This window comes from Gadus macrocephalus, chromosome 13 (genome assembly GCF_031168955.1).
Source record: "Gadus macrocephalus chromosome 13, ASM3116895v1".
Lineage (NCBI taxonomy): Eukaryota > Metazoa > Chordata > Actinopteri > Gadiformes > Gadidae > Gadus > Gadus macrocephalus.
In genome coordinates, this window is record NC_082394.1 from 6143301 (window position 1) to 6171282 (window position 27982).

Below are 27982 nucleotides of genomic sequence, written 5' to 3' on the forward strand. Positions count from 1 at the left end.
CGGATCGGACCGGGCGTGATCAAGCTTTTTTTTTTTTTTTTTTTTTTTTTTAATCACTATTAGCTTAATTGGTACGGGCAAAATTGTCTATTAATCAGACGAAATATTCTATATAGGTAGATAATATTCTTAATGTATACAAAGTTGCAGAAGTCAGACTACGAAATTGCAAAAGGCAACGTGTCATGCGCAGTTTTCCTCCACTGGCAAGCGTAACACCGGCTCGTACATGTACGGTTCGTTGGATACAACAAATTCCTCATAATCGTCTTCAAAAGCAGATGCATCGCTAACTCCTCCAAACGTGGGCATATCTTGTTAATTGAATACGCTTATAGAATTCCTTCGTTCACTGTACTCTGCGTTTGTAGCAATGACAGCGGCAGGTAACATCAGTCCGCCGCTGCCGTAGCCTACGTACAGGAATATAAACACTGCTGCTGAGACCCCGCAATTCCCTCAAAATGCAATGCAATGCAAGGTTGGTTTTATTTCTAACATTATTCTATAAACAGACATTTAGATTTATGGTCTGTCGTTATAATTGATTTACCTCGGGGGTACTGGAGTGGGTATGACTGTTTTTAATAGCAGGCTAGCATTACCCGTTGACTTGCGCTAGCCTAGCACGAGCAAACTCTGCAACTAGAAGGACTATGAAATGTGTTGAAAACTGTCTCCAGTGATATAGAATACCAATGCTCACTTGGGAATCAGGCCCTATGTCCAAAATTCCGAACTACCCCTTTAAGAAATGGTCGGGTTTAAATCGGTCGCGGGCTCATCATTACAGTTAATGTACCGGGCCGGGCCGGGCCGGGCTCGAATGAGCACGGGCTCGGATAGGGTCGGGTTTGATTTTTCGGCCCGATCTAAGCTCTAACACAGTGTTATGGGTGAGCAGCTGACTGTGGCAAGTTGGCCGCCAGTGCGGACCTTCGACTCCATTGGCCAGCAGAATATGCATGTGTACGTTTTTCAAATGACATTTTCTCAAAATCTATACAGTAAAATAACATGGTTCCTTGTGTACAAGTAGTCAGCACACGGGTTAATATGGTCATATCAGTCAGTGCCTGAACTTATGTGAAATTCGGTCTATAGCCCACTTGCTGACATAATGCAATTTTGCAAAGGCGAGAATATGCATGTGTACGTTTTTCAAATGACATTTTCTCTAAATCTATACAGTTAAATCTAATGGTTCCTTGTGTACAAGTAGTCGGTACAACAGTTAGTATGGTCATATCAGTCAGTGCCTGAACTTATGTGAAATTCGGTCTATAGCCCACTTCAAAATGCTGACATAATGCAATTTTGCATTATGGTGACCGATTAAATGTGATGGGAAAAATAAAACGACTTGTCCGACTTGAGGGCCGCGTTATGAAACGATGCGTCAGATAAACGATCGCACACATACGACACAGCCTATAAACTCAACAAATGAATCCTATTTAACAGCCCGTTCCCTAGTAAATCATTTAATTTTTTTCGTCAAGTGACCGTAACATACCTTTGTTTTCCGTTCGTTCCTTGCAGAAACAACACAGACAGAATAAGCTTATTAATAATCAGACGGAAATCATCGAGCGATGTCTTTTGTTCAGAAGCGTTTTTCAATATGTGTGCAACAGTAGACATGCAAACGTTAAAGATTCTTAGAAAAAAATTCCAACGTCATGCAGCTCATTGTGACGTCATAAGAGAGATGACCTCTCCACCGTGGCCGTGTGTGTGTGTTCCTGTCCTGTGTTTGTGCGTGTGTGTGTTACGGACAGTGCTGTTAGCCTAGCAGAGGCGAGATGTTTGCATGTCATGAATATTCATAATAAGAGCCAAAATCTATCTATCAATGTAAGCACAAACAGAGGATCATGGGCATCAGGGCTCCGTTTCCCGATAACGATGCTCGTACGATCATTCTCACGATGGATCTTGCAAGCCATCGTAAATTTCTTTGGAGCGCTTCGAACGCGCGTTCACTGCACTCACGACGTTCGTAGGATTGTAACCGTCTACTGACACGGTGCTGAAATGGGCTCCGTAGGAGGGGGCGACGCAGGAATGATGCAGGAAAATGGGGTTAAAAAGCGTTAAAATATCTCCCCATCAAGGCCATCAACAGAATAGCCTACGAAAAGATTAGACTGCAATAATATGAATACTAAAGATATTAAAACACAATTGATTAGGCCTAGGCTGACATATGCTACATTAGTCCTTATCCTGAACGCACTACTACATTTTTTCAAGGCATTTTCCCCCCTGAAATAATTACATAAATAGCTTGTGTGACAACTACATTTATCTTAATGTGCAGCAAAGAGCCGACTATCTGATTCCGCATAAGGTTTCATTGATTGGCGCGCAATTTAGAATCTATGATGTAAAACAAAAAATGCAACATTCCATTAATTCAGTAGCATTCAAACTCAGATTCTGGGCATTGAAACCCGGCTATTGCTGACCCGATTAGGAGAGCTTGGTCTAGATCCTGCCCATATTGTTGGGCAGGATGATGTATAGGCCTTTTTACACTGCCAAGCCGGACACCCGCATGCAAGAATGAGCTCACGTCTGAGTAAAGGCTACAAACGAAATTAACTATTTACAAGTGCAAAAACGTCAACTTATTGTTCATTTTGCTGAGCACCCGTTTTTTATCCCGACAAAAGCCTTGTAAGGAAAGTTCCTCTGCGTCTCTCGTAGATCGTAGGCCTACCATCTTTCAAGGTATTTTTTAATGTGACTACATAACCTTCCCTCACATGATAAGCAGCTCGCGGATTTCACTTACACCGAAACAGCCTGCCCTGGCCATCATATCCCTTCTTCTCCGGGTAGGCTATACTAGGTTATTAACTTATCCTGGAAATGATAATAGTATATTAAACAAATCCCAGCACCACACCAAAAGGAGGCAGCAAATCAGCGCTAAACATATCCATCTGCTCATTTCCACATGGTAAGAGAGCAACACAAAACAGGTTTATAATATTTGGATGTTTTATTTTCTTTAAATCAAGCAGGTTACATTTCATTCGTTTTTACACAATCTGATATTTGGAGGCATTTGCAAATATGCTCATAAATTACATGATTTGTAATCCCAAAAAATGAGGTGGTTAATCAATATTGGGATCAACAGTGATCACCCTACTAATGTAGGCATTACGTATGCAGGCAGAAAAAGAAAAGTTCCCATTAAGGTCTCATGTGAAACACCACAGGTCTGAAATACTCAGGAACACATGAAAATGGCACAAAAATGAATTTCACTCTCCAACCTTTTGCTAAAGAGACGTTGACAGGCCCACAGAGAGCCTGGAGCTCACGGGACAACATTCACACACATTCTGCTTCATGAAGAGGTCAGATTATCGTCAGACCATAGACATTACATGCAAGGACACTGAACATTTGGCCGGATTACACATAGAAATGCAATCCAAAACAAAATGGGTAAAGATAAAGCATGTTTATTGATGCGGCAAACAAAAGGTTCAAATATCCTCCAAAGCACTTCAAGCCCTCAAAGAATGAAACTCAAAACGCAGATGAGGTAAAAGAAGAAACTACTAAATTAAAGTGGAGCGACCCAGGGACAAGTCTGGTTTGGGTTAAAGATTATGGATGGTTAACTTTGTGTAACGTGTTTGGACAAGCAAGTTTAGGTATTAGGCATGCGACTTCAGGTATTAGGCAAGCGACTTCAGGTATTACGCAAGCGACTTCAGGTATTAGGCAAGCGAGTTTAGCCAAGCGAGTACAGGCAAGTGAGTCAAACTAAGCGAGTTTAGGTTTTATGCAAGCGAGTTTAGGTTTTATGCTAGCGAGTTTAGCCAAGCGAGTACAGGCAAGCGAGTCAAGCTAAGCAAGTTCAGGCAAGCGAGTTTAGGCAAGCGAGTTTAGGCAAGCGAGTTTAGGCAAGCGAGTTTAGGCAAGCGAGTTTAGGCAAGCGAGTTTAGGCAAGCGAGTTCAGGTATTAGGCAAGCGAGTTTAGGCAAGCAAGTTCAGGTATTAGGCAAGCGACACGAGTTTAGCCAAGCAAGTTCAGGTTTTATGCAAGCGAGTTTAGACAAGCAAGTTTAGGCAAGAGAGTCAAGTTACTTTAGGCCTCACTTTATTTGCGGATAAATTGCGGCATTAGGTTTAGAAAGAAGGTTAAGATCCAGGCTCAGGTTTGCTTCCAGCCTCGTCCCTCTAGTCGCTCCCTATAAAGAGGGTTCCCAGCTACCGTGTTAAAATACAACAGCTGGGATTACAGATATGGAGTACAGAAATAAATGACAAAGATTGATTCAAACATTCTTCCCCCAAAATGTGGTGCAACATAAAAATGGAGAAAATAATTACTTTCTCTCCATTGAAACCCAGTCATATCTTACGATCTCACGAGGTCCCGCCGCAAGGGGCGGACTTACGAGCTCTATAGAGTGTGCACTGTGTGTTGATGTTGGGTGTGGATTAATGTGCTGGTGTAGCCATCCAGGGATCCTCAGGGTTTATGGGAGTAGGACACACTGGTGTAGTTCAGTACTGTGAAGTAAATTGATGCAAAAAGTAGAATCAGTGTCAAGGGCAATCAAATGTCTATAAATGCAGGAACAGCCCCATCTGGTCTCAATCAGCATAGACTTAAATTAGCGAAAAAACAAGCATTTATTTACCGCAACAGTCCTAGTGCTGGAGGACCAGGTTTAAAAAAAATTCAATACGAGCCTCCAGGTGCATTGGAGTTACTGCATTTAATTAACTTTAATTTAATTAAGAGCACACTAGTCAGTGGAGATGTTCACAGAAAAGACTTGTCTTCAGACCTTTATAAAGATTAGGAGGGATTATATAATTGCCGTTTGACGCGTTAGGTCTGTTCAAGGAGGAAGTAAATATTTACCAGCGTTGGGTCTCTGCACCATGACACCCAGCTGCCGCACATCTGGTCTCCCTTTAAGTCGCCTGAAGGAGAGGTCAACTTAATTGAACCTAAGGGGAATGGGTCACAAGAAAAGGTAAGGATAAATCAAAGCTAAACATAGAAAGGATGAAAACAAGCATTGTCCAACATGGGGTTCGGCGATATTTTGATGTAAAAACATTTAGGTGTATGATCCAACCATCAAAAACAGGCTCTTCTTATCATGTTTCCAATGTACCCCGAGTTGCTACGCCCTCAGCCACCAGGTGGCAGACTTGATTTTGTCAGTAGAAGGAGCAAAATAGCCATCCAGCTTGATTACAGCAATAGTAGAGGAGCGAGTCAAAATAATGCGTTTGAGCACCTTCAGCCATTGGCTCTTGTTCAAGGACATCCCGCTGATTGGCTGAAGTCAGATCTTTTTCTCTAGAAAGTTTGTTACAGAAGAAGCCCCTAGTATCAAAGCAACATACCCGCCAAACAAAACTAACCTTGTTGAATAAATGAAAATGTCTTCAAGATGGTCAATCCAGTATCTTACCGGTTCCACATGGAGTCTCTAGTCTGCTGCGCTGCAGGCCTTAGGTCTGTCCTCTGCTCCGGGACGAGGTCTTGAGTATAAAGAACCAGTCAGTCATCAAGCTGCTTGGTCTCTTCAAAGAGGTGGAGGTTTGACCGCCTGCACCATGAGGACGCTGTGGATACGGTATGGGACCATTTATCAGCGGATCTGAACTGCAGAACTCTAATCACATCAGCTGTAGATTTATGTACCTTCTCCGGAAAGATGAGTGGTCGTCAGCCCCTGAGCAGTGATCTTCATCCCCAGTGACTCCTTCAATCCTGCTGGAGCAAACACTCAGTTACCATTGGGAGATGACCCAGCTACCCTAGTGTACTCACTACTAAGTGATACAACCCGGTTCAGTGTTTCCCCCAGACAATGTACAGGCAAGTAGAGGCGGTCACTTTGTTATTGCATAATTCTTTTTTATATATCATTTTTCTACATTGGTAGTCAAGGCGGGGCCCTACTGTTAAGACGGCCTTAACCATACAGTGCTGGGGGAAACACTGCAGTTACTTGAGTTAAACATGGGAGTTTAGTCCCCACATGGCGATACCACCAGTTCATGGCTGCGCTCTTTGATTTTCTCGTTGATCAGATTGACCTGGAGAAAGAGCTTACCTTCCATGGATGAGGAGCTGGTTGGTCTAATCACGACCCGCCTTCGGACCTCCACCGCCGGATCCCCCAGCCGTCCTCCACCGCCGGGACCGTCTCCTCCAGGACCTCCACCGGGCCAACCGCCTGGACCTCCGCAACGTCGCCTCATTTCTTCTGAAATGTGACACACGTTCTATTTGCACCCCGGACATTCCTCCCCGTTCATGATGCACTGGAGAAGAGTTTAGCTTTACTGGATGAGGAGCCGCCGCCTCCGGGCCCTCCAGGCACGCCGCCGCCTCCGGGCCCTCCAGGACGCCGCCGCCTCCGGGCCCTCCAGGACGCCGCCGCCGCCACCGCCGGGCCCTCCAGGACGCCGCCGCCGCCACCGCCGGGCCCTCCAGGACGCCGCCGCCGCCAGGCCCTCCAGGACGCCGCCGCCGCCGGGCCCTCCAGGCTGACCACCGCCGCCGGGCCCTCCAGGCTGACCCGCCGCCAGGTGGACGCCACCGCCGGGACCTCCAGGTTGGTCCCAACCACCGCCTCCAGGCCCTCCAGGTTGGTCCCAACCACCGCCTCCAGGCCCTCCAGGTTGGACCCAACCACCGCCTCCAGGCCCACCGACTCCAGGACCTCCAGGTTTGCCTCCAGGACCTCGGCCGTCTCCAGGCCTTCCAGGTTGGCCGCCTCCAGGCCCTTCTGAAATGTGAGACACAAGTTCCAGTTGCACACAGGAACATTTCTCCCCTTTCATCATGGATGCACTGAAGATGAGTTTAACTTTACTGGATGAGGAGCCGCCACCTGGCCCTCCATGCCGCCCCTTCCAGGTTGGACGCCTCCAGGACCTCCAGGCTGGCCTCTGCCTCCAGGCTGGCCTCTGCCTCCAGGCTGGCCTCTGCCTCCAGGACCTCCGCCTCCAGGACCTCCGCCTCAGTCCTTCTGAAAGGCGAATGACACGTTCCATTTGCACACTGCACATTTCTCCCCGTACATGATGCAGATAATCAACTCCTCCTCTGCTTTAGCTCCCACAGATCTCACTGATGCCCTACTGTGCAGTCTTGAGTGAGGTATTATTTAACCCAACAGCCAGCCACACACACCTAGCCTACATCCTGGAGCTGGCCCTAGTGGCTGAGAATGCATCTGACATTTTTCAGAACACCTCAGAGTTGCTGTGGCTGCATGTCAGTTTTAATTCTAAACAATTCACCAAGCCTAGAAAAAATGTGCAGCTGTGCAGTTCCGTGTCTCACCGTTCTGCATCCGTTGGGCTGCACGGCTCCCGGCCTTCCCTCCACCTGCAGCGAGCGCCTCCAGACGACCGCCATGGACCTCACGGCGAGCACCTCCAGACGACCGCCACGGACCTCCAGACGAGCACCTCCAGACGACCGCCTCCATCACCTCTACTGAAACAAGTCAAAATCTATTTAAACACTGGAGATTTTTCTCCTCGCTCACTCAGATGTCAATAGCTTATCTTCTCCCATTCTGTGCGTTCTTGAGAAGTATCATTTCCTATAAACTCCCAAACCCAGCCACACATCTAATCTTCATAAGGACACTAGTCCTAGTGGCTGAGAACGCTTGGCTAACAAGCCAATCACAACCAATGACTGAATTCCAGTTTTATTCTGAACCGTTTGACCACGCCAAGGAGGAGTTTATAGGATGTGCAGTTCCACGGCTCACCCGTCTGTTCCTGTAGGACTGAACGGCTCCTGGCCAACATCCACCTGCAGCTCCCAGCTCCAGACCCGCTCTGTTGAAGCCTCTGGGAGTACAATCCGCTCCTGAACAAAAACAACTGTTCATAAATCATTTGGTACTCTGCAATCCTTGGAAATATTATGAAGCATGAGTTGGAATAGAAAATGTTCAAATCCTGTATAATGATTAATTGTTGTACAAATGTGTATAGTTCTATTGATTACTTTTTTACTTCTATAAAACATTTAATGAAAGTGGGAAACTACACAAGAAAAGTAAATGAATGCGGTTTTAACGCAGTTATATTAGTAAAGCAAGTCTTACCCAAAAAATAAATGGTGACCACATTTTATCATTATTATTATTAACTATTTAGTGCTTCACTAAATTCCTATAGCAAGTGGAAACGTTACTCTCCTTCATTGGTGATGTTCATGTTCCTCGATATCTTCCAATGGACTCGTTGTGAAATCCTTCTGGATCCTCTGCGTTTAAGTGCGATGTCCAATTTCCAAGGGGCGTGTCTAAAGGGCGCGATCTAAAATGGGTCGATGCTATGCTATTGGATAGGCCTCGACTAATCATAGCATTGGAACGGGTGATGCAGAAATACATATTCCTCAAAATCTTTGAGTAGTAGTCGTTCGTTCTTTTAGTGAGCATATACAGTCTTTAGTTCACTAACTTCCATCTTTGTTGTTGAAACACCTCTACATGTTGCGTATATCCAACCTCACATTAGATAGCCAAAGGGTTGCTTTTGGTCGGTCTATTTCATACCGGGCAGAAAACGTTATATAACGGAGGGGCGCCTGACCGCATCTTTGAAGAGCAAATTATATACGAGGTCCGTCTAGTTCCGAAGCTATTGGTGAAATACGCAAAACGAATATTGAAATGTTAATTTTGGCATTTAATTTGCATCTACATTTTGCCAGTGAAGGAGTTTAGGTTTGCCAATCCGAGGTCTAACAGGCAGTAAACATGTTCATTAAAATACAAATGCAAAGTCCACAGAACATACGCGAATAAAAACCACATAGCACCACCAGCGGTCAACAGCAGCAAGTGTATTGAAAGTAGAAAAGTAGTAAAGAGAAGAATAGAATTGGGAGAGTGGTGTGCAAGTCAGACACCGCATCTAACCCAGGACCACCTTGCAGATCACAAGCAGCAAACCTACCAGACCAACCAGACACACATCAACAGGCCCCCAGTCAGTAGGGTCAGTCAGACAGGTTTCCACAGAAGGGCTCAATGGGGTTATGGGTTGAGCAAAAACAGACCCCTTTCTTCCTTCCACAAGTTTCCATCCTCGATTTTTCAGACATGTGGAGTCGGACATGTTTCAAGTTATCCGTAGATTCCTGAGGGCAGTGAAGGATCTGCAGAAGGTGACGTCCAGGTCCAGCGGTCTGCCGCATTGACCACGAGATCTTTAACCGAGTGGGACTGCCTCGGTTTGTAGTAGGCCTAGAACAGTTTGTGTTCAACATCGTGGAGGTCCTCGTTTCCATCAGAGTTGCTGCAGTTCTTCCATGCTGCTTCCACAGTGAGCAGAGGACACTTCCCAGTGTGGTGGTCGGTGCTGTAGCGGTCCGCAGCGTTAGTTAGTCAGTCGATCCCATAGATAAACCACTCAACACAAACTACCACTTCCATCAGCAAATCCACATTAACCTCCAGCGGTAAAACATGTACAATAGAGGGGCGAGAACAGACGACAGGAGGAGATGGGGATGAGTACAGTGCTCATGAAGGAAGTACCCTGCGTTACTCACTGCGTGGGTCCCGGTGGCAGGGGTCCACGTCGGTGGCCACGATGTCCGGATTGTTCAGCCCACGCAATCCAACGCAAAATAAACGATTAACATCCGTCACGGTGGGGGCGCTTTATGAGGAGAGGCGGGGGAGACGCAGCTGAAATCAATTAAGAACTAGTGACCTCCAGAAGAACGTGATTGGTTGTGAGCGAGAAGCTCGAGACGAGAGACGGAGGCCTGCGTATTGGTTAGAGCATAAGGGCCGTTACATAGTCGACGCGAGCAACGCACGTAAACGACGCGAGTGACGCGAGCGACGCGCTTCCTTTCATAGTCTACACAGCATACGCGAACGTCGCGGGCAATGCATGACATGCAATACACCACTCACGTTGTGGTGTATTGGGTGGCAGCAGAGTGGTGGCAGCAGAGTCACCGGTGTTTTCGCGGGGGGACGTTCGAGGTGACGTTCCGATCAAAGTGGCTACGGAAGAAGAGTGATGAAGCGCAGAGATAGGCGGTGGTATGTGCCTCCTATTTGTTCTCTGTTTGTTGTTAACCAGTTTTTAATTTTCTGATATTTTAGCTGTGCATTGCACAACATTTCATTGAATTTCATTGAAGATGTAGCCTAATATATAAAATGTATGCACTATAGGCCGGTAAAGCACTAAATGAGTTTCTGACCACAAAATGAATGTAGCCACATTCATTAAACAGGTTAGCAAAAACAGAATAGGCTATAACCGGTATCTTTCCATAAATGTCCATTTTCCATTGAGAAGTTATTACTTTTGTACAGTAAACCGATGTTTTGAATTGAACCTTTTCTGTTAGGCCTATTGTATTGTAAGGTTGAAAATATGCAATGCAGATTTAAGCTTTAGGGCTATATTGCTGTAGTATGCCTTGTTCTAGCGATAGTTTTTAGTTTTATCAAATAGTTTAGTTTAACAGAAGGGATTTGGAAGGACAAACGGATCCGGGCCGGATGAGCCACGATTTGTATGAGTCCGTTGTGGGTCCGTTGTGGGTCCGTTGTGGGTCCGCGACGGATATATGTATCAATTTACGGGTCCCGAACGTACCCGTCGCGGAGGTAAGGTTTTAGTCGTGGATGCGGAGCGGAGGCAGCGCGGAGCCACGGCGGGTCCGCGATCCACCTCCGTGGCGGATCCAACGCGGCGTGCAAGTGGACCCCGATACGGGTCCGTTTCGCGGGCCCGTTCCGGAAGCCGCAATACCTCCGCGGCGGATCCGCCGCGGAGTCCTTTTGCTGTGTGGGGAGACGTCAAGTCATTCTTATCACGTTCCCGCATCCTCTCATGTTCTTCTGTAAATATAACCTATAGTAGTCTAATAATGTACAATATTTGCAGTATCGCCCCCACCGACTACGCTTGGTATTGCATGGATCGGCGCGTCGCGTATCAAAAATTTGGAGGACGCGTTTTGATGGTTTTGCTACGCTTCGACGCTTATTAATGGCGGCCGAAGCGTCGCGTCGCGTAGACTTTTGGACGCGTAAGCGTAGCGTTGCGTCGACTATGTAAGGGCCCTAAGTTCAGGCACTGACTGATATGACCATATCAACCGGTGTGCTGACTACTTGTACACAAGGAACCATTAGATTTTACTGTATAGATTTAGAGAAAATGTCATTTGAAAAACGTACACATGCATATTCTCGCCTTTGCAAAATTGCATTATGTCAGCACTTTGAAGTGGGCTATAGACCGAATTTCACATAAGTTCAGGCACTGACTGATGTGACCATACTAACTGTGGTACTGACTACTTGTACACAAGGGACCATTTGATTTTACTGTATAGATTTAGAGAAAATGTCATTTGAAAAACGTACACATGCATATTCTCGCCTTTGCAAATTTGCATTATGCCAGCACTTTGAAGTGGGCTATAGACCGAACTTCACATAAGTTCAGGCACTGACTGATATGAACATACTAACTGTTGTACTGACTACTTGACCACAAGGAACCATTTGATTTTACTGTATAGATTTTGAGAAAATGTCATTTGAAAAACGTACACATGCATATTCTGCTGGCCAATGGAGTCGAAGGTCCGCACTGGCGGCCAACTTGCCACAGTCAGCTGTTCACCCATAACACTGTGTTGACTTGGTAGTGGTACATGCACTTTTTAAATAACCTTAACCACCTTGCTACATTTTCCAACGGTTTGTTTTGTTATAAACGTCAGAGATGTAGTTACGGCACTGCATACATGATACTGATGAATAATTATGTTAGATTCTAAAAAAATTGAAATGTTCCATAGGTACAATATTATAACCACGTTAATAAGGTTTGTAAGAAACCAAACCGTTGGGAAAACGGTTGAAAATGTAGCAAGTTATGGTTATTTATAAAGTACATACAGTACCACTACCAACACAATGTTATGGGTGAGCAGCTGACTGGCAAGATGTCCGCAAGTGCGGACATTCTAGACGCCGCCGTAAGACAGCTAGTGTTCTATATATCTACACACGTAGGTGAAGGGTTTTATTTTGAAAACGTTGCGAGATACCACCCAAAGGCTGTTTAGAGTAAAGGCGCACGAAGATTTTGTGTGACGGCTGGTTTAACCGCGGATGAACGAATGGCGGCTCACTTGACCGCAGTACTGTCAACGTATGCTTTTGTCGACTGGGTTGGCTCTCAGATATAGGCCTACGTGTTTCTAACAAGATGATATCATTAAAGGTTACATAAAGTAACGGTTTAATAACACAAACGCAGGAAACACGTGAGCTGCTAGTTTAGCGAAAGCAGCGTCCCTAACTGACGTCGTTGAAACATGCAGAGCGAGCCGATAAAATCTTCCTAATAACTATAAAACTAAAGATCAGACACAATCACTGACTCAAGATTATGCAAGTAAAAAGTATATTTCTCGCTAGAAACGTTATTAGAAACACGTTTAACGGTGAATCGGTCCTAAAATATTGCATTTCCCATTCAGATAATAAAGATTAATAAAGATCATACACATTCACTGACTGAAGATTATTCAAGGAAAAAGTAAATTTCTCGCTAGAAATGTCATTAGAAACACGTTTAATGGTGAATCTGTCCTAAAATATTGCATTTCCCATTCAGTTAATGCTGGGATTTGCGTATCATATGCACGCGAAATGGACGCATCCGCCCTCCACAGTAGTTAGGGTTTTGCGTATCATATGCACGCGAAATGGTCATTTGGCGTAGGCCCTATGTACTGCACGCATTTTGAAAGTGTCAAACCGTGCGATCTGTACGCATATTGGTGAGACTGGGTTGGCTTTATTATAATATGCATCGTGGGAATTATCTATCTTACAATTATTACAAATGTCGTTAAGACATTCAAAAATAAAAAAGAACTAGAACTGCAAGCAGTTATGCAGCAACTTGCAAAACATTTGACAAGAAAATCAACTTCTCTTTAACATTTTCTTGATTCTGATCAAGCGAAGCAAGTTTGTGTGTCACCTTCACTGGAGTGTGGCTTTTCTCAGATTCCCATGACCCTGTCTCTCCCGTTATATAAATAAATTATATAAATATGTCACTGTCAGAAATGAGGCTGATAGCTGATTATATCACTGCTATATTCTCATTGGAGCCCTAACGCAAACTGCTGTTACAGTTGTTCCAGTTTATTATCTCCTGAGGAACAAACCACCTTGAGTTTGCTCCCGACCATGAAGTAAAAGATATCATCAATATTTTGTCATACTTATTTCTTTAATTATAATTATTTTTCGAGAGCCAAAGCTGAATAGCTGCTTTCTATCGTGTTTGTGTTTCAAAGCTCCACCAAGTTGAAGACGGCTTTTACCAGGACTACCCTGAGAGTCCAAGATTTTTCTAGCAAAACAAGATATTTTCTAAATAATTTCGCTGATGGATCTCATCACAGAATCATGCCCTTGCTATCCATCCACCTGTTGTGTGGGCGGTTTTGTTCGCAAACTCCCACACACTGATCTCTAGACTTCACACTTACTAACCAGTTGGAAAGAATGTGTGACAGAATGGAACTTTTTTAACAAACAGAAGTCACTTGTGTACGTGTAGAATATCACACTATATTATGATTCACTTAAGGTCATATTTAATAGATAACAGATATTTTATTTGGTCATTTGGTTTAATTACTGATATAAATGCTTTCATGTCTTCAGCCTTCTGTTAATGGCCATGTGTTATAAATTATGCAATGGCCTACTATTCAATCTGTTAATTGTATAACCGCTAGCCTACTTCACTTCTAAATCTTATTTAGAAATGTCAGTTTTTGTTAAGTGTCATACATAAATCATATTTAGATATAATTTAAGGCTGGCACTTACGTATGTCAGTTTACATCAATACTACAGTCATGTGATCCGAACTAGGCTATCTTATCATCTTTGTGCACACAATTTTAACATTACTTGTTCTCCCATAAAAGAATAACACATAAATACGAATATGACCAATTCCTTTACCATTCTGTACCTTAAAGCAATGAGTTTTTTGTCATATTTTGTGTATATATCATCATTGGATGAAATACTTTTGGGCTTTTGGTGAGAAAAAATGTCCAGACCTAAATGCGATAGATCCAAATGCTGTACCGTACTGCCCTCTATCGGTGAACTACTGTAAAAGTACGGAAGTAAACATTGTTTCCGACCAGCATGGTAGTTAGTAGAACGGCTACAGGCAAGTCCTATCAGCCACGAGATTAGTATTGTTGGGCAAGATAGCTGTACACTTTGGCCTCCAAAACGGTTGTCATCATCTACAAGTGAACCGGTGGGCTTCAGAAAATCACAAATCATTGCGTTTACAGTAATATCGATTGTTCCTCGGTACCAATAACTTTGTATGCTGAATTGCTAACAGTAGCTAGGTAGCCGACTAGAAAGGTTAGCTGCTGTGCAAGCAAGTTGTATGCATGTTTCATAATTTTAAACTATAGCACTGGAAAGCAACGTATTATAATACAGCAATGCATGAGTCGATATGTCTGTTCATTCAGAAAAGTAATGCCCTCATTCCAAAAAAAATCTCATTCCATAGGTGAAGGACTGACACTTCAAAACAATATGTCATCTCAAGGAGATGTGGATGCAGAGGGTGTTACTGTAGGTCCCTCTCTCACCCCCTTCAACGGGTTCGAGTCCACTGTTGGGTCTACAATGATAGTGACCATCGGAGCGACCGTGCCAACCGGCTTCGAGCACACTGCTGCAGAGGAGGTGAAGGAGAAAATTGGGGCCGAAGTGCGAATTGGCAAAGATCGTGGTCGGATTTACTTCGAAGTCAGCACAGACAAGCTTTCCCAGGTAGGATGCCACCCTGACACGGCTAAATATACGTAGTCATCGTCGCCAATTTATGGGAGGAGTTGTTGATAGATCTTCTGTGTACGGTGTGCCCATCTGTGCATGACGAATCATTTCACCTGAACTAAAAATGACTCTCACTAATTCAGCCTCTTGTCTAGTCATTGTTGCTCATTTGCTGCAAAGTGTATCAATCAGTGTACCCAGTCTATTTGCCTTAATAATCGGACGAATAAATCCCATTATAGGTTCATCTACTGCGATCTGTTGATAACCTGTTTGTGATTGTGGAAGAATACAAACACTATCACTTCAAGGAATCTAAGGTACAGTACTTCCGCCAAGCCCAGTGTGTAACACAAGACGGTAGTTGTATTGTTTCAGGTGTTGATGTGTAAAGGTTACTGAATATGACAGTCCTGTGTCACAATGAACATGACTGGCATTTCTACCAAATTCAGCTGTGTCATTATTGCTAGTTTGCAACTGCATATATAGGGCATATATTTATGCATACTGTATACATCCCATAGTCAACGGTTTTCTTTTAATGTAAAAAACACACCCTGAAATTTCTATAGCTATCCGCAATGTCCAGTGACCCCATCTTCATAGAAGGCAACCCAAAACCCCGGGGTCCTCCTGTCCCCACGCTTGGGAACCACTGGTTAAAACAATGCACCCAGAAACTTTGTTAAGAATGGGGAGCCAAAAGTATCACTGTGTATCACACAGGAGGAGACGTTGGCCGAGTTGATGCAGCTCGCCTCGAACCTCCCCTGGGCCAACGGTCTGGAGGTCTGGAGACTCAACAACTCCCTGAAGAAGAGGAGGGGTCGTCGCAGAGGTCCACACGTTGCCAAGGGCAAGGCGAAGGCCGCAGCTCCCGATGCGGAGGACGCAGGGGAGAAGGAGCCCCAACCGGCTGAGATGCAGCCGTCTATTGAGGACCGGCCCCTGGACGAGGCCGGGGCCGACTCTGAGAGCAGCTCCCTGGGCCCCGAGGAGGCGGCGTCCGAACCCAAGGTCCTCAAGTTCAGGGTGACGTGCAACCGGGCTGGGGACAAACACAGCTTCTCCTCCAACGATGCGGCCCGGGACTTTGGCGGCGCCATTCAGGATTTCTTCCAGTGGAAAGCGGACATGACTAGGTTCGACATAGAGGTATGTAGGTAGGCGTGCGTGCGACGCCTGGAAAAGTAGAGTGCTGTCAGTGAATGCCACTCCGATGGCCGGCTTACAAACTCTCTATTGTTGATGTCCGACATGCCAATTTGTCTCAGGTTGAATGAGGCAAAGAAAAATGTAGCAAACAAAAGGTTAGCAGGGATATTATGTGTCATGTTCGTGTTCGCATTTAGCCATAAGAGATGGGTGGGATTCTGATGAATTCAGCTTAACAATAAGATTGGCAAGACTTGAGGACTCCCATCTATTCTTGGCATCATGTTTTTACAATGAGCTTGCGTCTTAAGGAGGTAATGAGCAAGGCGGGTTCCTTGAACAGAGGTCAGAACACTTTTCTCCTGGCATCAGTTTGTGTGTTATTGTACGTCACGTCGAGGTGTTGTCTCGTTCTCGCAGGTCCTGTTGAACATTAGCAGCGAAGAGGTCGTGATCGGCATCGCGCTGACTGAAGAGAGCCTACACAGAAGGAACATCACCCACTTTGGCCCCACCACACTGCGCTCAACGCTGTGCTATGGGATGCTAAGGTCATGGTTGTAACACTCTCTTCACTGTCATGGGGGCCAAGTGGTCCCACACTGGGATTCCTCTAGCTGTAGAAGTCTTTGAGGAAATCTTTTCAAGGGCCTTTTTTATCTTATCTAGACTGGTCTCGACACAACTCTTGAGATTTCCCAATCAAGCAACAAACGCCCTTTCTTGCACTAACCCAGTTCCATCTTATTTACGTATTTGCTTGAAAGATTTGTGACTAAATAAGGCTGTGTCATACAAAAGTTATTGCTCATACAACTTGGCTTTGATGTACCAACCAGTGAATCATACAATTAGACATGAATAAATTCACTGCTTCGGTTTCCCCTTTTTCGACCGCACAGACAGTGTGCAATACTGACACACTCCATGCCTCGGTCTCTCCAGGCTGTGCAATCCCCAGCCGTCTGACGTCATCTTCGACCCGATGTGTGGCACCGGAGCGCTGCCTCTTGAGGTAACTTTCCGACATCGTGTGGAAGATTACAGAGGGGAGTGCAAAAACGTAAGCCCCACAAAAGGAAGTCCCCCCGGTCCGTTCAAACTCTCGGTCCTCTCCTCTCCTCGCCCCTCCAGGGGGCCATAGAGTTCAACAGCGCGTTCTACGTGGGCGGGGACAACAACGACATGGCCATCAACCGCACTGTCAACAACATCGCCCACGTTCAGAAGAGGAAAGAGGAGGGGGACGGGTGAGGAGAACAGCCCCCCCCCCCGCGGTGCGGAGGGCTTTACCCTGACTCTGGTACTGGGGGAACGGCTAGCTGTTGCGCTGACGGTGTTCTGCTTTTCCCCCCCCCCACAGTGCACCTGGACTCCCCATTGACGCGGTCCAGTGGGACGTGTGCCGTTTGCCTGTGAGGAGCAGCTCTGTGGACATCATCCTGTCCGACATGCCTTTCGGGAAGAGGTGTGGTATTCGCGTCAGTCGAAAGCATGAATAACAGCGGTTGATATTAATACTTCCTGTTGGGAGCGCCGAACCCAACGGTTCGCACAATAATCTCCCTTCCCCCCAATGTATCATCCAAAGCGGGGGTTGAAAGACTCACAAGTCAATGTGTATTTCCAAAGAATGGGCTCCAGGAAGAAGAACTGGGACCTGTACCCGGCCTGTCTGCGGGAGATGGCTCGCGTTGTGCGTCCGGGGTGTGGGACTGCTGTGCTGCTAACTCAGGACAAGAAATGCTTTACCAAGGTACTGCCGACTCCTGCGTGTTCCAAGGAACGCGTTATTGTCTTTTGTTATCAAAGTTACGTGGAAGAGTGCACCGTAGGAGATTTTCCTGTTGTTCAGCCCTGTGGAAACAACAGAGTACAGAGTTGTCGATTTCACGTGGAATGGCTGACATATTTCCCAGTATTGTGGGCCACATAGATTATATAGATATGAGGAGGGGGAATTGATACGGATTGGCAAGGTTCAGGTATTCGGCGTGCCTTATGATGTGAATCAGAGGCTTAGATTATGCATACTGTATACATCCCATAGTCAACGGTTTTCTTTTAATGTAAAAAACACACCCTGAAATTTCTATAGCTACGTTGATTGCTGTCCTTAGATTTCTGGCACACATTGTTCAGTACAATATGACAGAGTACCTTTTCATTTCGTGGTGCATTATAATGTGTTTATTCTGACACAGGCCCTCTGCTGAAAAATCTCAACATCCCAGAGTAGAATCATATTGTGATGTGATTGAACGTAAATCACTCCTTTATAATCACACACCTGTTTCTATTCCTCTGGCATACCAGTGGCTCCCATCTAAAGGGATGAGTCTGAGAGAACACAATTAAACTCACTGCGTGGTTCCATCACGTGAAGACATAACGCAGTGTGTCCCCCAGCACTGTATGGTTAAGGCGGCTGCCTTAACAACAATAGGGCCCCGCCTTAACTACCAATGTAAAAAATAAATAATAATATATATATCTTTTTAAGATATATATATATCTTACTATTATTTTTACTTATTATGCATTAACAAAGTAAAAAACTCTCGTAGGGTAAGGAAACACACTTCCATCAGGTACAAAGAATAAAGATAAATAATGCATTGGTTATACGGTTATACTGTGCATGGCACAACAATAGTCGTGCCATGAAGCTTTTTGAATGGAATTGACGGCAACAGCGCTAAGACCTTTCCTGGGGAAAACACTAACGTGCGTTTGGGTGTCTGGTCTCTAGGCCGTGTCGCGGATGGGAGGGCTGTGGAAGAAGTCCCACACGGTGTGGGTGAACGTCGGTGGGCTGCACGCAGGAGTGTTCCTGCTCAAGCGCACGGAGGGAACGTTCGGGGAAACCCCAGAGGACGTCTACGAAGCACCAGGAAACCGGAGCGCGGAAAGCACCGCAAAGGAGGATAAGGAGCTCTCGTAATTACAGCCAGGGCGGGGGGAGTGGCTTTCTTTTCACAGTCGAGTTTCACTTAAAAGGAATAATGTTATTTATTCGTTATTAGAGTTTTAAAGGAATACATTTAGAATGTAGCCTGTTTGGGTCAAATGCGTGCTGACGTCTGTTCACGTTTTTTTTTTTCTTGTGTTTGGTTTTATTACCTCTGTTGTGATTGAGGCATTTGAACCGACTTTCTTGTTAACAAAAAATCTGTACAACTGATTTTGGTCTGAATAAATGTTCGAAAAAGATTGGCTGAATATATTGACGTGTACTTGGATCAAGAAATGCAGACATCCCAACTCTCCTGAATATATGACAGCTCCCTGACACCTGTGAGTGACTGAGAATCATATTTCTCTACTGCCTAAACACACAGAGATAGCAGGGAAAGGAAGCTCATAGTCTGTTGCACTCCAAGAGACCTCCCCGCCATCAATGATTGACATCCCATTTTCTCTAGGGTGGGATGTAGAGGAAATAATGAATGGAAGATGTATTTACTTGGTAATTTATTTAATCTGGTCATTTCCTAAAATTACTGCAAACACCACAAAATACAAAGACCTTCATATTGTTTAACCGGCAATGGTACCCCCGTGAGTCATGGCTGACACGATGAAACCGATGAAATGTAACAGCCTACGTGAGCAATTGCAGGTAGAGGGAGGACGACATGTTGAACGGATTAAGAGGAGCAGTGCTCCACATTAAAAAATGCAGTCTAAACGTACCGTAGCCTAAAAATAAACGAAGTTTTGCCACGTCTTGCATGCATGAGAACGCTGGTCGTTTCATACAACAATTTCTCAGCATATTAAATCCTTCACGATTAATTACCATAACCCAATAAACCCTAACCACCAACACAATAACTAACATGAGACGCATGAATGCTCCCAAAAAAGAAAGTGATATAAAATTCCTATAGGCCAATTTGCTTTTCACTACAAAATATGTTAACAAAATAAAAAATGATACATGGAAAAAGGTAAACATGCATACTTCATGAATACAACCTAGGTAAATGAGTCATGAAAAAGGTATCGTATGACATCACGTACTCTGAGCTCATAAGAGGCGCGCCATGACGTCCTGGCGTCTATAATAAGTAACGCTCTGCAAAGACAGGGCAGTTTTCCTCCACCGGCTGATCTCATACAGCAAACATGATTTGGACCTCCACGTTTCTCCTCATCCAGGCGGTAATCCTCTACTTCATTCTGGCAAAGAGATCCAGGTAACTTTTACCCATTATTTTATATTCATTTTTAGAATAATACAATATAGGTAAATGTTGGTTTCATCAATCCATTTAATTACCTCTGATTATGTAAATATGACTTATATGACATATAGGCTATAGGCCTACTTATTGAAAGGTATGCTGGCTATATATACATTGTGATGGGGTTAAACAAAACATCCGGTTTGTTTCCGTAGTTGCAGCGAACTATTTATCTTCTGCAACAACGCTGTGACAATTTGTGTTATTTACTTTACAACCTTTAACACTAGTAGAATTCAAAAGTAAAAAGTAATTTAATGAACCCTGAATATCTCGTCTTGATGCATCAAATTCCTCATGATCTGGACGTGATGACAGCGTGTTCCACCGGACTCGCTCCGAATGAGAGCCAGCCTGCCGCTCGGTTTACCGACTCTGGAATGTGGTCAAACTGCTTATAGTATACTTCAGCTTCACCTATTGTATACTTTTTCATTGAAGTTAAAACCATTATTTTCAGCAAACAATTCAGCAAAAACTGAAAAAAAAGTTTTCACTGAAAACATGGATTAGGCTTAGAGCCCTATCCTTTACAATTAAAATCAAAATGGGTTTTTCGCTGTTGTGGTTCAATTTATGTATTATTATTATTATTTTTTTAAAGGCACTTGTTTTTCCACTGTTAAAGATTGATTTACCTGGTCCCATTGATATGTTCTTTGATAATGATTGCAATATTAAGTGGCTTTGAGGGGAATAAACCCTATCTTTCTCTTTATTCAGATCCAGCACTGATCCACCTTTAGACAAAGGTCTCATCCCATGGCTGGGTCACGCACTTGAATTTGGCAGAGATGCTGCAAAGTTCTTAAATCGAATGAAGAAAAAACATGGCGACATTTTCACGGTAATGCAGGGAAATTATAGAATGTTTCCCTTAGATTCCCTTATGTCATATTGTGGTCACATGCAGCCGTGACATATCATCTAGTGCCGACTTAATTATGACTTCATCCGTCAATGGGCTCAGTACAGTTTGTCGTTTAATAAATTGCATTCCAAATAACCAGATGAGTAATTTAAGTTTTTCAAGTTTAGCGTTGACTCAAACATTGACCAGAGATGAGGTCAATAATAATACTCATAATTCAAAAAGAGCATCACCTTGGGCAACGTGGTCCAGTGTGTTTATAACCCCCCCCCCCCCCCCCCCCCCCCCACCCGCGGCGTGTCTGAACTACAGGTGCGCGTGGCCGGGCGCTACGTGACCGTGCTGCTAGACCCCCACTCCTACGACGAGGTCATCAAGGACCCCGTGTCTCTGGACTTCAGCCGCTATGCACAGGTGCTCATGGAGCGCATCTTTAACCTGCGGCTCCCCGGACACAACCTAGACAAAGCTAAAGGCCTCATGAAGAAGTAGGTTTGTTTTGTTGTCGGGGGGAACCACCGTAATGCATGATAATGAACATTAATTCCCACACCATTTTGTTACTCACAGAGCTGAATGTTGTTTTTGGACATTGCTTCCTACACAACGTTGATTGCTGTCCAGACACTAGCCACATAGTGTGCGACTAGTTGCTGAGCAGCCACTAGTCACACAGGGTGTCATTATGTGTCACAGAAAAGCAATACTATGAGCTAATAACTACTTTACTACTACCTTATATCCATGTGCACCATCCATCTACCTTTTGGTCATTCATGCTGCGACAGATGTCAAACCTTTCTCACTAATCTTCTGTAATTCGTAGGCATTTCCAGGGCGGCAATTTAGCCCTTCTCAACAGAACCATGTGCATGCAGCTTTCCTCCCTCCTGAAAGCAGAGGCGGCTCAGAACCGGATGGACTGGAAAGTGGACGGACTATTTAGCTTCTCTTACAGCCTGCTCTTTAGGTAGGGACTTCCTTACGCACTTTATATCATGTCACTAAAATACCAACACAGCGTCGCATGTAAACAGTTTACACAACAGTTCCGTCCATGAGGCTGTTCTTGTAAACGGGCAGGAAAGATGTTTTGTAAAACACATTGCAGCCACAAACAAAACGTGATAAGCCCTCTTCCTGTTCAACTTGAGATATATATATATATATATATATATATATATATATATATATTAAATGTGGTTCATTGTGAATTAATCACTCAATGGTTTTGTCGGGCTGGAGAGTCATGTTGATAAGAGTGAGAAAGTGTTGATAAATACATAAAAGTGTATTTATTCCCGACCTTCATTGGGAGACTATATGCATACTGGGTAATCTGGGAGTAAAATCCAAGTTCAACTCAAATTGTTTGCTTTGGATATATTGCTTTTCTAATAAACAGCACTAAAACATTATTATTATTATTATTACTGAACCACCACTTTCGCATCCTCAAGGGAAGGCCAGTGGTAATCAGAACGTTTGGCACCGCTGCCTGTGCAAAACTAGTTCACTCTTTAGTTCAGCAGCCTATTTGTTTTGTATTCACCCAAGCTCCTTGTGTCTCTGTGTCCCACAGAGCCGGCTACCTGACACTGTTCGGGGGAGAGCAGAACAACAACGGAACAGACCCAGCCGAGGTCTACCGAGAGTACCAGAGGTTTGAGGCTCTCCTGACCAAGATGGCAAGGGGCACGCTTAAACCAGGTGAGCACTCTTAAACCAGGTGGGCACGCTTAAACCAGGTGAGCACTCTTAAACCAGGTGGGCGCGCTTTAAACCAGGTGAGCACTCTTAAACCAGGTGGGCACGCTTAAACCAGGTGAGCACTCTTAAACCAGGTTAGCACGCTGAAAACAGGTTAGCACTCTTAAACCAGGTTAGCACTCTTAAACCAGGTGAGCACTCTTAAACCAGGTGGGCACTCTTAAACCAGGTTAGCACTCTTAAACCAGGTTAGCACGCTGAAAAACAGGTTAGCACTCTTAAACCAGGTTAGCACTCTTAAACCAGGTGAGCACTCTTAAACCAGGTGGGCACGCTTAAACCAGGTTAGCACTCTGAAAACAGGTTAGCACTCTTAAACCAGGTTAGCACTCTTAAACCAGGTGGGCACTCTTAAACCAGGTGAGCACTCTTAAACCAGGTGAGCACTCTTAAACCAGGTGAGCACTCTTAAACCAGGTGGGCATTACGTTAGGTTGATTGGGGTTTGTCTCGTTGTCATGGGCTTTATGTTGTTCTGGTTGAGAAGTCTGTAAAGCCTCCAAGCAGTCATCCTCCATGTTGCATCATCAGGAAGAGTCACACTGCCACTCCTGTTGGAGGATTCAAGTCCTTGTGCGTGCCTGCGCATAAGGACTTGAACACCAGTACGACTCTTTAACATTTAAGTCCTATTCTACTGCTGCCTGCAGTGAGAGTCTGGTCCGTTGTTCCCTTGACCTCGCAGCAGTGACCCTCTCAATAATCAATTGTGGTGTGTGTGTGTGTGTGCGTGTGTGTGTGCGTGTGTGTGTGTGCGTGTGTGTTCCATGTGCTAACGGTTGGTGTACTCATTGGGGGATTTGCGTGGGCGTTTTGTGTATCAGATGAGAAGCGGACCACCCAGGCGGCGCGTCAACGGCTGTCAGAGTTCCTGGCCCCTGCGGGTCTGGGTGAGGCCCCTGGTTCGGGCCCCTGGGTTCAGGCCTACAGGAGGCTGCTTCAGGCCGAGGGGGCGGACGGGGACATGCAGAGGAAGGCCCTCCTGATGCAGCTCTGGGCCACGCAGGTGTGTGTGCGTTTGTGTCTCTCTCTCTCTCTCTCTCTCTCTCTCTCTCTCTCTCTCTCTCTCTCTCTCTCTCTCTCTCTCTCTCTCTCTCTCTCTCTCTCTCTCTCTCTCTCTCTCTCTCTCTCTCTCTCTCTCTCTCTCTCTCTCTCTCTCTCTCTCTCTCTCTCTCTCGAACAATCTTGAGCTTCATCACAGCGTCATCTCCGCAAGGTCGTAGGCATGGCCCCTCCCTCAGGGAATTTACAAAGCAGTCTCCGTACTGTCTCAGGGGAAAGGTGAACACAGTAAAGGCAGTATACCCAACAGGTATTTGCAGTTGCCAATCAGGTCTGGAGATATGAACAAAGACACCCATCTGACGCGGACGTGCTTGTTATATTTAGACTGACAGCCCTGCCTTACAGAAAATCCCTGGAGCTAGGCCAAGGAAAACCCAATGATGAGCTGTGTTGTTTTCTACTCCCGAAGCTTTAAAAGGACAAGTGTCACTGTGATATTTAAATGTACTTGATCAAGTTAAGCTCAAATAATACAATACTTAATTTTGTTTAATTTGTTGTTTAATTACTTAACCTTTAGATATTTCTAGATAATAAGTTAGTGCATATTGCAGTTACACATAACGTCTTTGTTAGTTAAATGGTACTATTGCATTACACATGAGTGATGGCGACTGTTTATCCTCACCCATTATATGTTGGCTAGCCACAGATAACTGCCTGAAAAAAATAACACTGATAGAAAGCAAGTGGCTCCTGGCGGATATCCATCACTAGAATCTGTGTTCCCCAGGGATGAGTTTAACCATGTCAAGGAAAATGCAGGACCCCCGTTCCGTCACAGGAGTGTGCTGTTTGTTCAGCTATCGCTCTCCATCTGAGAGACCTCCGCACAACTGCAATACCAATAGAAGAGGGCTATAGTTAAAAGTCCCACGTTTTCTATACAATTAAAAAAAACGTGGGACTTTCTCTTCGGGGTAGAGAATAAGCTCTCAATTCCTAAACGTTTTGTTTCATTGAATCAAAGATAAGAAAGTAATTTTCTCCAAATTTTTTTCCCACTTCACTTTTTTAAACAGTGGCCGCCTAGAAACAAACTGTTTGCCGTGATCTAGATCCTCTGTCCTTGGTTAGTACAACAGCAGACATCACGGAACCATTGGGTCCAAACGGCTTCCTTTTTAAGTAAACCATTACGAGGAAGGAGTTAGTCAGTGAGGCTATCCAGAGCCCAGCAACATCAAAACAACCCCTCTGTTTGACTCCTAAAGCGCTTTGCTCCACTCATTACGTCGGCGATGATAGTGGTTCGCGTGGATACTGGAAGAGACGAATGTGTGTGATGGATTCAGTCCTGTGAGTCAACGTGACCGACGTTACCGCCCCTTACGGTCTTGGTCACGTTATTATCTTTTCCATTGTAACTGCAACAAACAGACATAAACACTGGCCGTGTTGATATGTTTCCAGGGAAATGTCGGCCCTGCTGCCTTCTGGCTCCTCGGCTTCTTGTTGACAAACTCGGAGGCGTTGGCAGCCGTGCGAGAGGAGTTCACCAGGGTTTCACAAGTTGAAACGTCGCAGGAAAGCGCTGTGCGTACGCCAGTGTTTGGTGGGTGCAGTTCTTTAAAAAAGAAAATATATATATATTATTAACAGTAATTGTAAATCTGCTTCACCCTATAAGTCGTTAAATGTGATGAAAATCAAGATGGTTGTCTACACATTCCAATTTCTTGAGCTTTTTCAGGGATGGTTAGTAACTTGTACTGCTTCTCCTTCCACCCCTGTCAGACAGTGCCTTGGAGGAGGCGCTTAGACTCACTGCTGCCCCCTTCATGACCAGAGAGGTAGTGAAGGAGAAGACGCTGCACATGGCCGACGGCCGGGAGTACCTGCTCCGAAAGGGAGACAGAGTGTGCTTATTTCCCTTCATCAGCCCCCAAATGGACCCCGAGATTCACCAGGAGCCACAGGTTGGTACTCCTGGCCCCTGGCAGTAATGAGAACGCCCTAATCCCCGCTCTCACTCCCAGATCGACTCTCTCTACTAATAGTGGAGTAGGCAGTCAGGGAGATGGGGTTAGCGTACTGCTGATTGTTAATGGTGGATAGAATCACACCTTGGCCAATAGATTCAATTACGGTAATCCCTTGTTTATAAACTGGGATTAACTGAACAGGGACCCAAACGAAGATGAACAGATAAACAAACCAAACACACCGGCCCACCATGCCAACACACTGGCAGACAGTACCAACTCACTTGCAGCCAGTACCAACTCCCTGGCAGACAATATTAACACACACTCGCAGACCATACTAACACACATGGCAGACAGTACCCTCATGATTAAAAAAGGGCTTGGGTTTTCCATTGTGGAAATCCATTGTAAAATCAAATCAGTATGTCTGCGCATCCTGAGCAACCTGTTTCTTCCGTTCAGGCGTTCAAGTATGACCGATTCCTCAACAAGGATGGATCAGATAAGAGGGACTTCTACAAAGGAGGGAAGAGGCTGAAGTACTACACCATGCCATGGGGCGCGGGCAACAACGGCTGCGTGGGCAAGCAGTTTGCCGTCGACACAATACGACAGTGAGTGTACTCCGTGCGCCAGGCCTAGTCCCCCGCTCAAAGGCAACGGCACCACAGGGGGTTGACCTATTGTTGCCGCGGGTCTCTTTTGTATTCGGCCACAAAGAGTTTAAGGGAGGGATTAGCTTCCTAGGGGGCTGTGTGATAGCGGACAAGGTGTGAGGGCTGGATAACGGACCACGTGTTCCGTCGGTGCGGGCCGGGCTCCTTTGTTGAATCCACCTTTGGGGGTTAACCTTTTAAGAGATGGGACCGCTGTCTGACGAGGCCGTGTGCCTGTCTACTGCAGATACAGAAGATTAACCGAATGTACTTTCTGTGTGTGTTTGTTTGTGTGTGTGTGTGTGTGTGTGTGTGTGGTTCTTAGGTTTGTGTACCTGGTGTTCTCGCATTATGAGATGGAGCTGTGCGATCCAGAGGCGGTGATGCCGGAGTCGGAGGCCAGCAGCTACGGCTTTGGAATGCTGCAGCCTGCCGGAGACCTGGAAGTCCGATATAAACTCAGAGCCTCGCTGTGATGAGGGCTCACTCTTGGTACATGTTATGAGTACCCCACGCTGCACTACTTATGCACCTTTCTAGTACCAGTATTGTTATTTTGTTTTTTTTATATTTATCTGGACCTGCAAATATGCCTGTAGAGTATTTTTTTACTATTTGTAAGTATTATTACAATTATATATATTAATATAAATAATATATTCATATATGTTTTGTACACCTGAAGAGACAATATGCCACACTTCCCACGGCACGATAATAAATTCTAGTCTAAATACGACTCGCCAAGAACAACATCACTTATTTTCTAAGGAAATCCACGATGAAAACTTTGACTTGTGCTTGTGGACGCCGATAGAAGGATTAATTGGTGTTTAAATCGAGATAAGCACACATCTCTCTGCCATGCTTGTTTCTGTTGGGAAGAAGCCAAGTTTGGATGTGTTTGTCATGTTGAACGTGACATACTAGCAGGACTCCACGCTGTTTTCCACTGAAACATGAGTCTCCATGGAATACTGAGTGCAATGGTTGCCCATATGGGCATTTGAGCAGTTCATTAGTCATTAGTCTTTGTTTAAAACTTACTAGGCCAAACAACACCATTAATGGATTGCATTTGGTACACGATTGTGATGCATATAGTGTAAATAATGTATTGTGTTTGTGGTGAAGTGTCAAATGAAATTCTAAGTGGTAGCTAGACCTGGCAACTGTGAAAATGTAAATACGTGATCGTGCTCTTGACTTTTTTTTTTCATTTGAAGCGTCCCCACAGTCTGTTAATGCAATGATGCAACGATCCTGATATATAATAAATCCTGTTTATTTTTAAACGCATTTAATTTGCTTTTTAATTCCATGAATCTAAAAAAACTAAAATATCAAAAGAATTATGGCTTACTGA

General features: G+C 44.8%; 3 protein-coding genes and 1 long non-coding RNA gene across 14 annotated transcripts; 2 read left to right on the forward strand and 2 right to left on the reverse strand.

Annotated features, from left to right (window-relative positions):
* Window positions 1–2991: 2991 nt before the first annotated feature.
* LOC132470864 (uncharacterized) lies at window positions 2992–8043 on the reverse strand. Of its 8 annotated transcripts, none has more exons than XM_060069782.1 (11): window positions 7788–8043; window positions 7349–7501; window positions 7001–7031; window positions 6876–6949; window positions 6479–6788; window positions 6344–6361; window positions 6111–6263; window positions 5696–5767; window positions 5413–5616; window positions 4901–4989; window positions 2992–4542 (listed from the first exon to the last, which is right to left on the reverse strand). In XM_060069782.1, the coding sequence occupies exons 4-9, from the start codon at window positions 6903–6905 to the stop codon at window positions 5552–5554; spliced, it is 648 nt and encodes a 215-aa protein (XP_059925765.1). In that variant the 5' UTR covers window positions 6906–6949; window positions 7001–7031; window positions 7349–7501; window positions 7788–8043; the 3' UTR covers window positions 2992–4542; window positions 4901–4989; window positions 5413–5551. The 8 variants fall into 8 exon arrangements, with proteins under 8 accessions (XP_059925765.1, XP_059925761.1, XP_059925758.1 ...); XM_060069778.1 differs by having other exon boundaries at window positions 5463–5616; window positions 7349–7490; window positions 7788–8042; XM_060069775.1 differs by having other exon boundaries at window positions 5463–5616; window positions 7788–8042.
* A 654-nt stretch (window positions 8044–8697) lies between these two features.
* On the reverse strand, window positions 8698–9795 carry LOC132471238 (uncharacterized). The gene is made up of 2 exons (XR_009528805.1): window positions 9587–9795; window positions 8698–9393 (listed from the first exon to the last, which is right to left on the reverse strand). It is a non-coding gene; the product is annotated as an uncharacterized LOC132471238 (long non-coding RNA).
* Window positions 9796–14222: 4427 nt separating this feature from the next.
* thumpd3 (THUMP domain containing 3) lies at window positions 14223–19289 on the forward strand. Of its 4 annotated transcripts, none has more exons than XM_060069536.1 (10): window positions 14223–14379; window positions 14647–14912; window positions 15161–15238; window positions 15648–16076; window positions 16497–16627; window positions 17022–17091; window positions 17211–17326; window positions 17440–17544; window positions 17709–17832; window positions 18829–19289. In XM_060069536.1, exons 2-10 carry the CDS (start codon window positions 14673–14675, stop codon window positions 19018–19020), a joined length of 1485 nt encoding a protein of 494 aa, XP_059925519.1. In that variant the 5' UTR covers window positions 14223–14379; window positions 14647–14672; the 3' UTR covers window positions 19021–19289. The 4 variants fall into 4 exon arrangements, with proteins under 4 accessions (XP_059925519.1, XP_059925518.1, XP_059925521.1 ...); XM_060069535.1 differs by having other exon boundaries at window positions 14227–14286; XM_060069538.1 differs by having other exon boundaries at window positions 14230–14379; window positions 14689–14912.
* An 841-nt stretch (window positions 19290–20130) lies between these two features.
* Window positions 20131–27915, forward strand: LOC132470688 (prostacyclin synthase-like). Its single transcript, XM_060069494.1, has 10 exons — window positions 20131–20278; window positions 21050–21173; window positions 21510–21685; window positions 22024–22167; window positions 22780–22907; window positions 23792–23973; window positions 25446–25587; window positions 25770–25951; window positions 26423–26574; window positions 26942–27915. Exons 1-10 carry the CDS (start codon window positions 20208–20210, stop codon window positions 27090–27092), a joined length of 1452 nt encoding a protein of 483 aa, XP_059925477.1. The 5' UTR covers window positions 20131–20207; the 3' UTR covers window positions 27093–27915.
* The last annotated feature ends 67 nt before the right edge of the window (window positions 27916–27982 follow it).

Excerpts from the sequence above, each read along its gene's own strand:
- LOC132470688 (XM_060069494.1), top strand. The coding sequence starts at position 20,208 with ATGATTTGGACCTCCACGTTTCTCCTCATCCAGGCGGTAATCCTCTAC. Across the intron at positions 21,686-22,023 it reads GCTAAAGGCCTCATGAAGAA|GCATTTCCAGGGCGGCAATT; the intron begins GTAGGTTTGTTT and ends TGTAATTCGTAG. Across the intron at positions 22,908-23,791 it reads AAGGGGCACGCTTAAACCAG|ATGAGAAGCGGACCACCCAG; the intron begins GTGAGCACTCTT and ends TTTGTGTATCAG.
- thumpd3 (XM_060069535.1), top strand. The coding sequence starts at position 14,262 with ATGGTAGTTAGTAGAACGGCTACAG. Across the intron at positions 17,092-17,210 it reads CCGGAGCGCTGCCTCTTGAG|GGGGCCATAGAGTTCAACAG; the intron begins GTAACTTTCCGA and ends TCGCCCCTCCAG. Across the intron at positions 17,327-17,439 it reads AGGAAAGAGGAGGGGGACGG|TGCACCTGGACTCCCCATTG; the intron begins GTGAGGAGAACA and ends CCCCCCCCACAG.
- LOC132470864 (XM_060069782.1), bottom strand. The coding sequence starts at position 6,905 with ATGGAGGGCCAGGTGGCGGCTCCTCATCCA. Across the intron at positions 5,768-6,110 it reads CAGCTCCTCATCCATGGAAG|CAGGATTGAAGGAGTCACTG; the intron begins GTAAGCTCTTTC and ends TGTTTGCTCCAG. Across the intron at positions 5,617-5,695 it reads CACTCATCTTTCCGGAGAAG|CGTCCTCATGGTGCAGGCGG; the intron begins GTACATAAATCT and ends CCGTATCCACAG.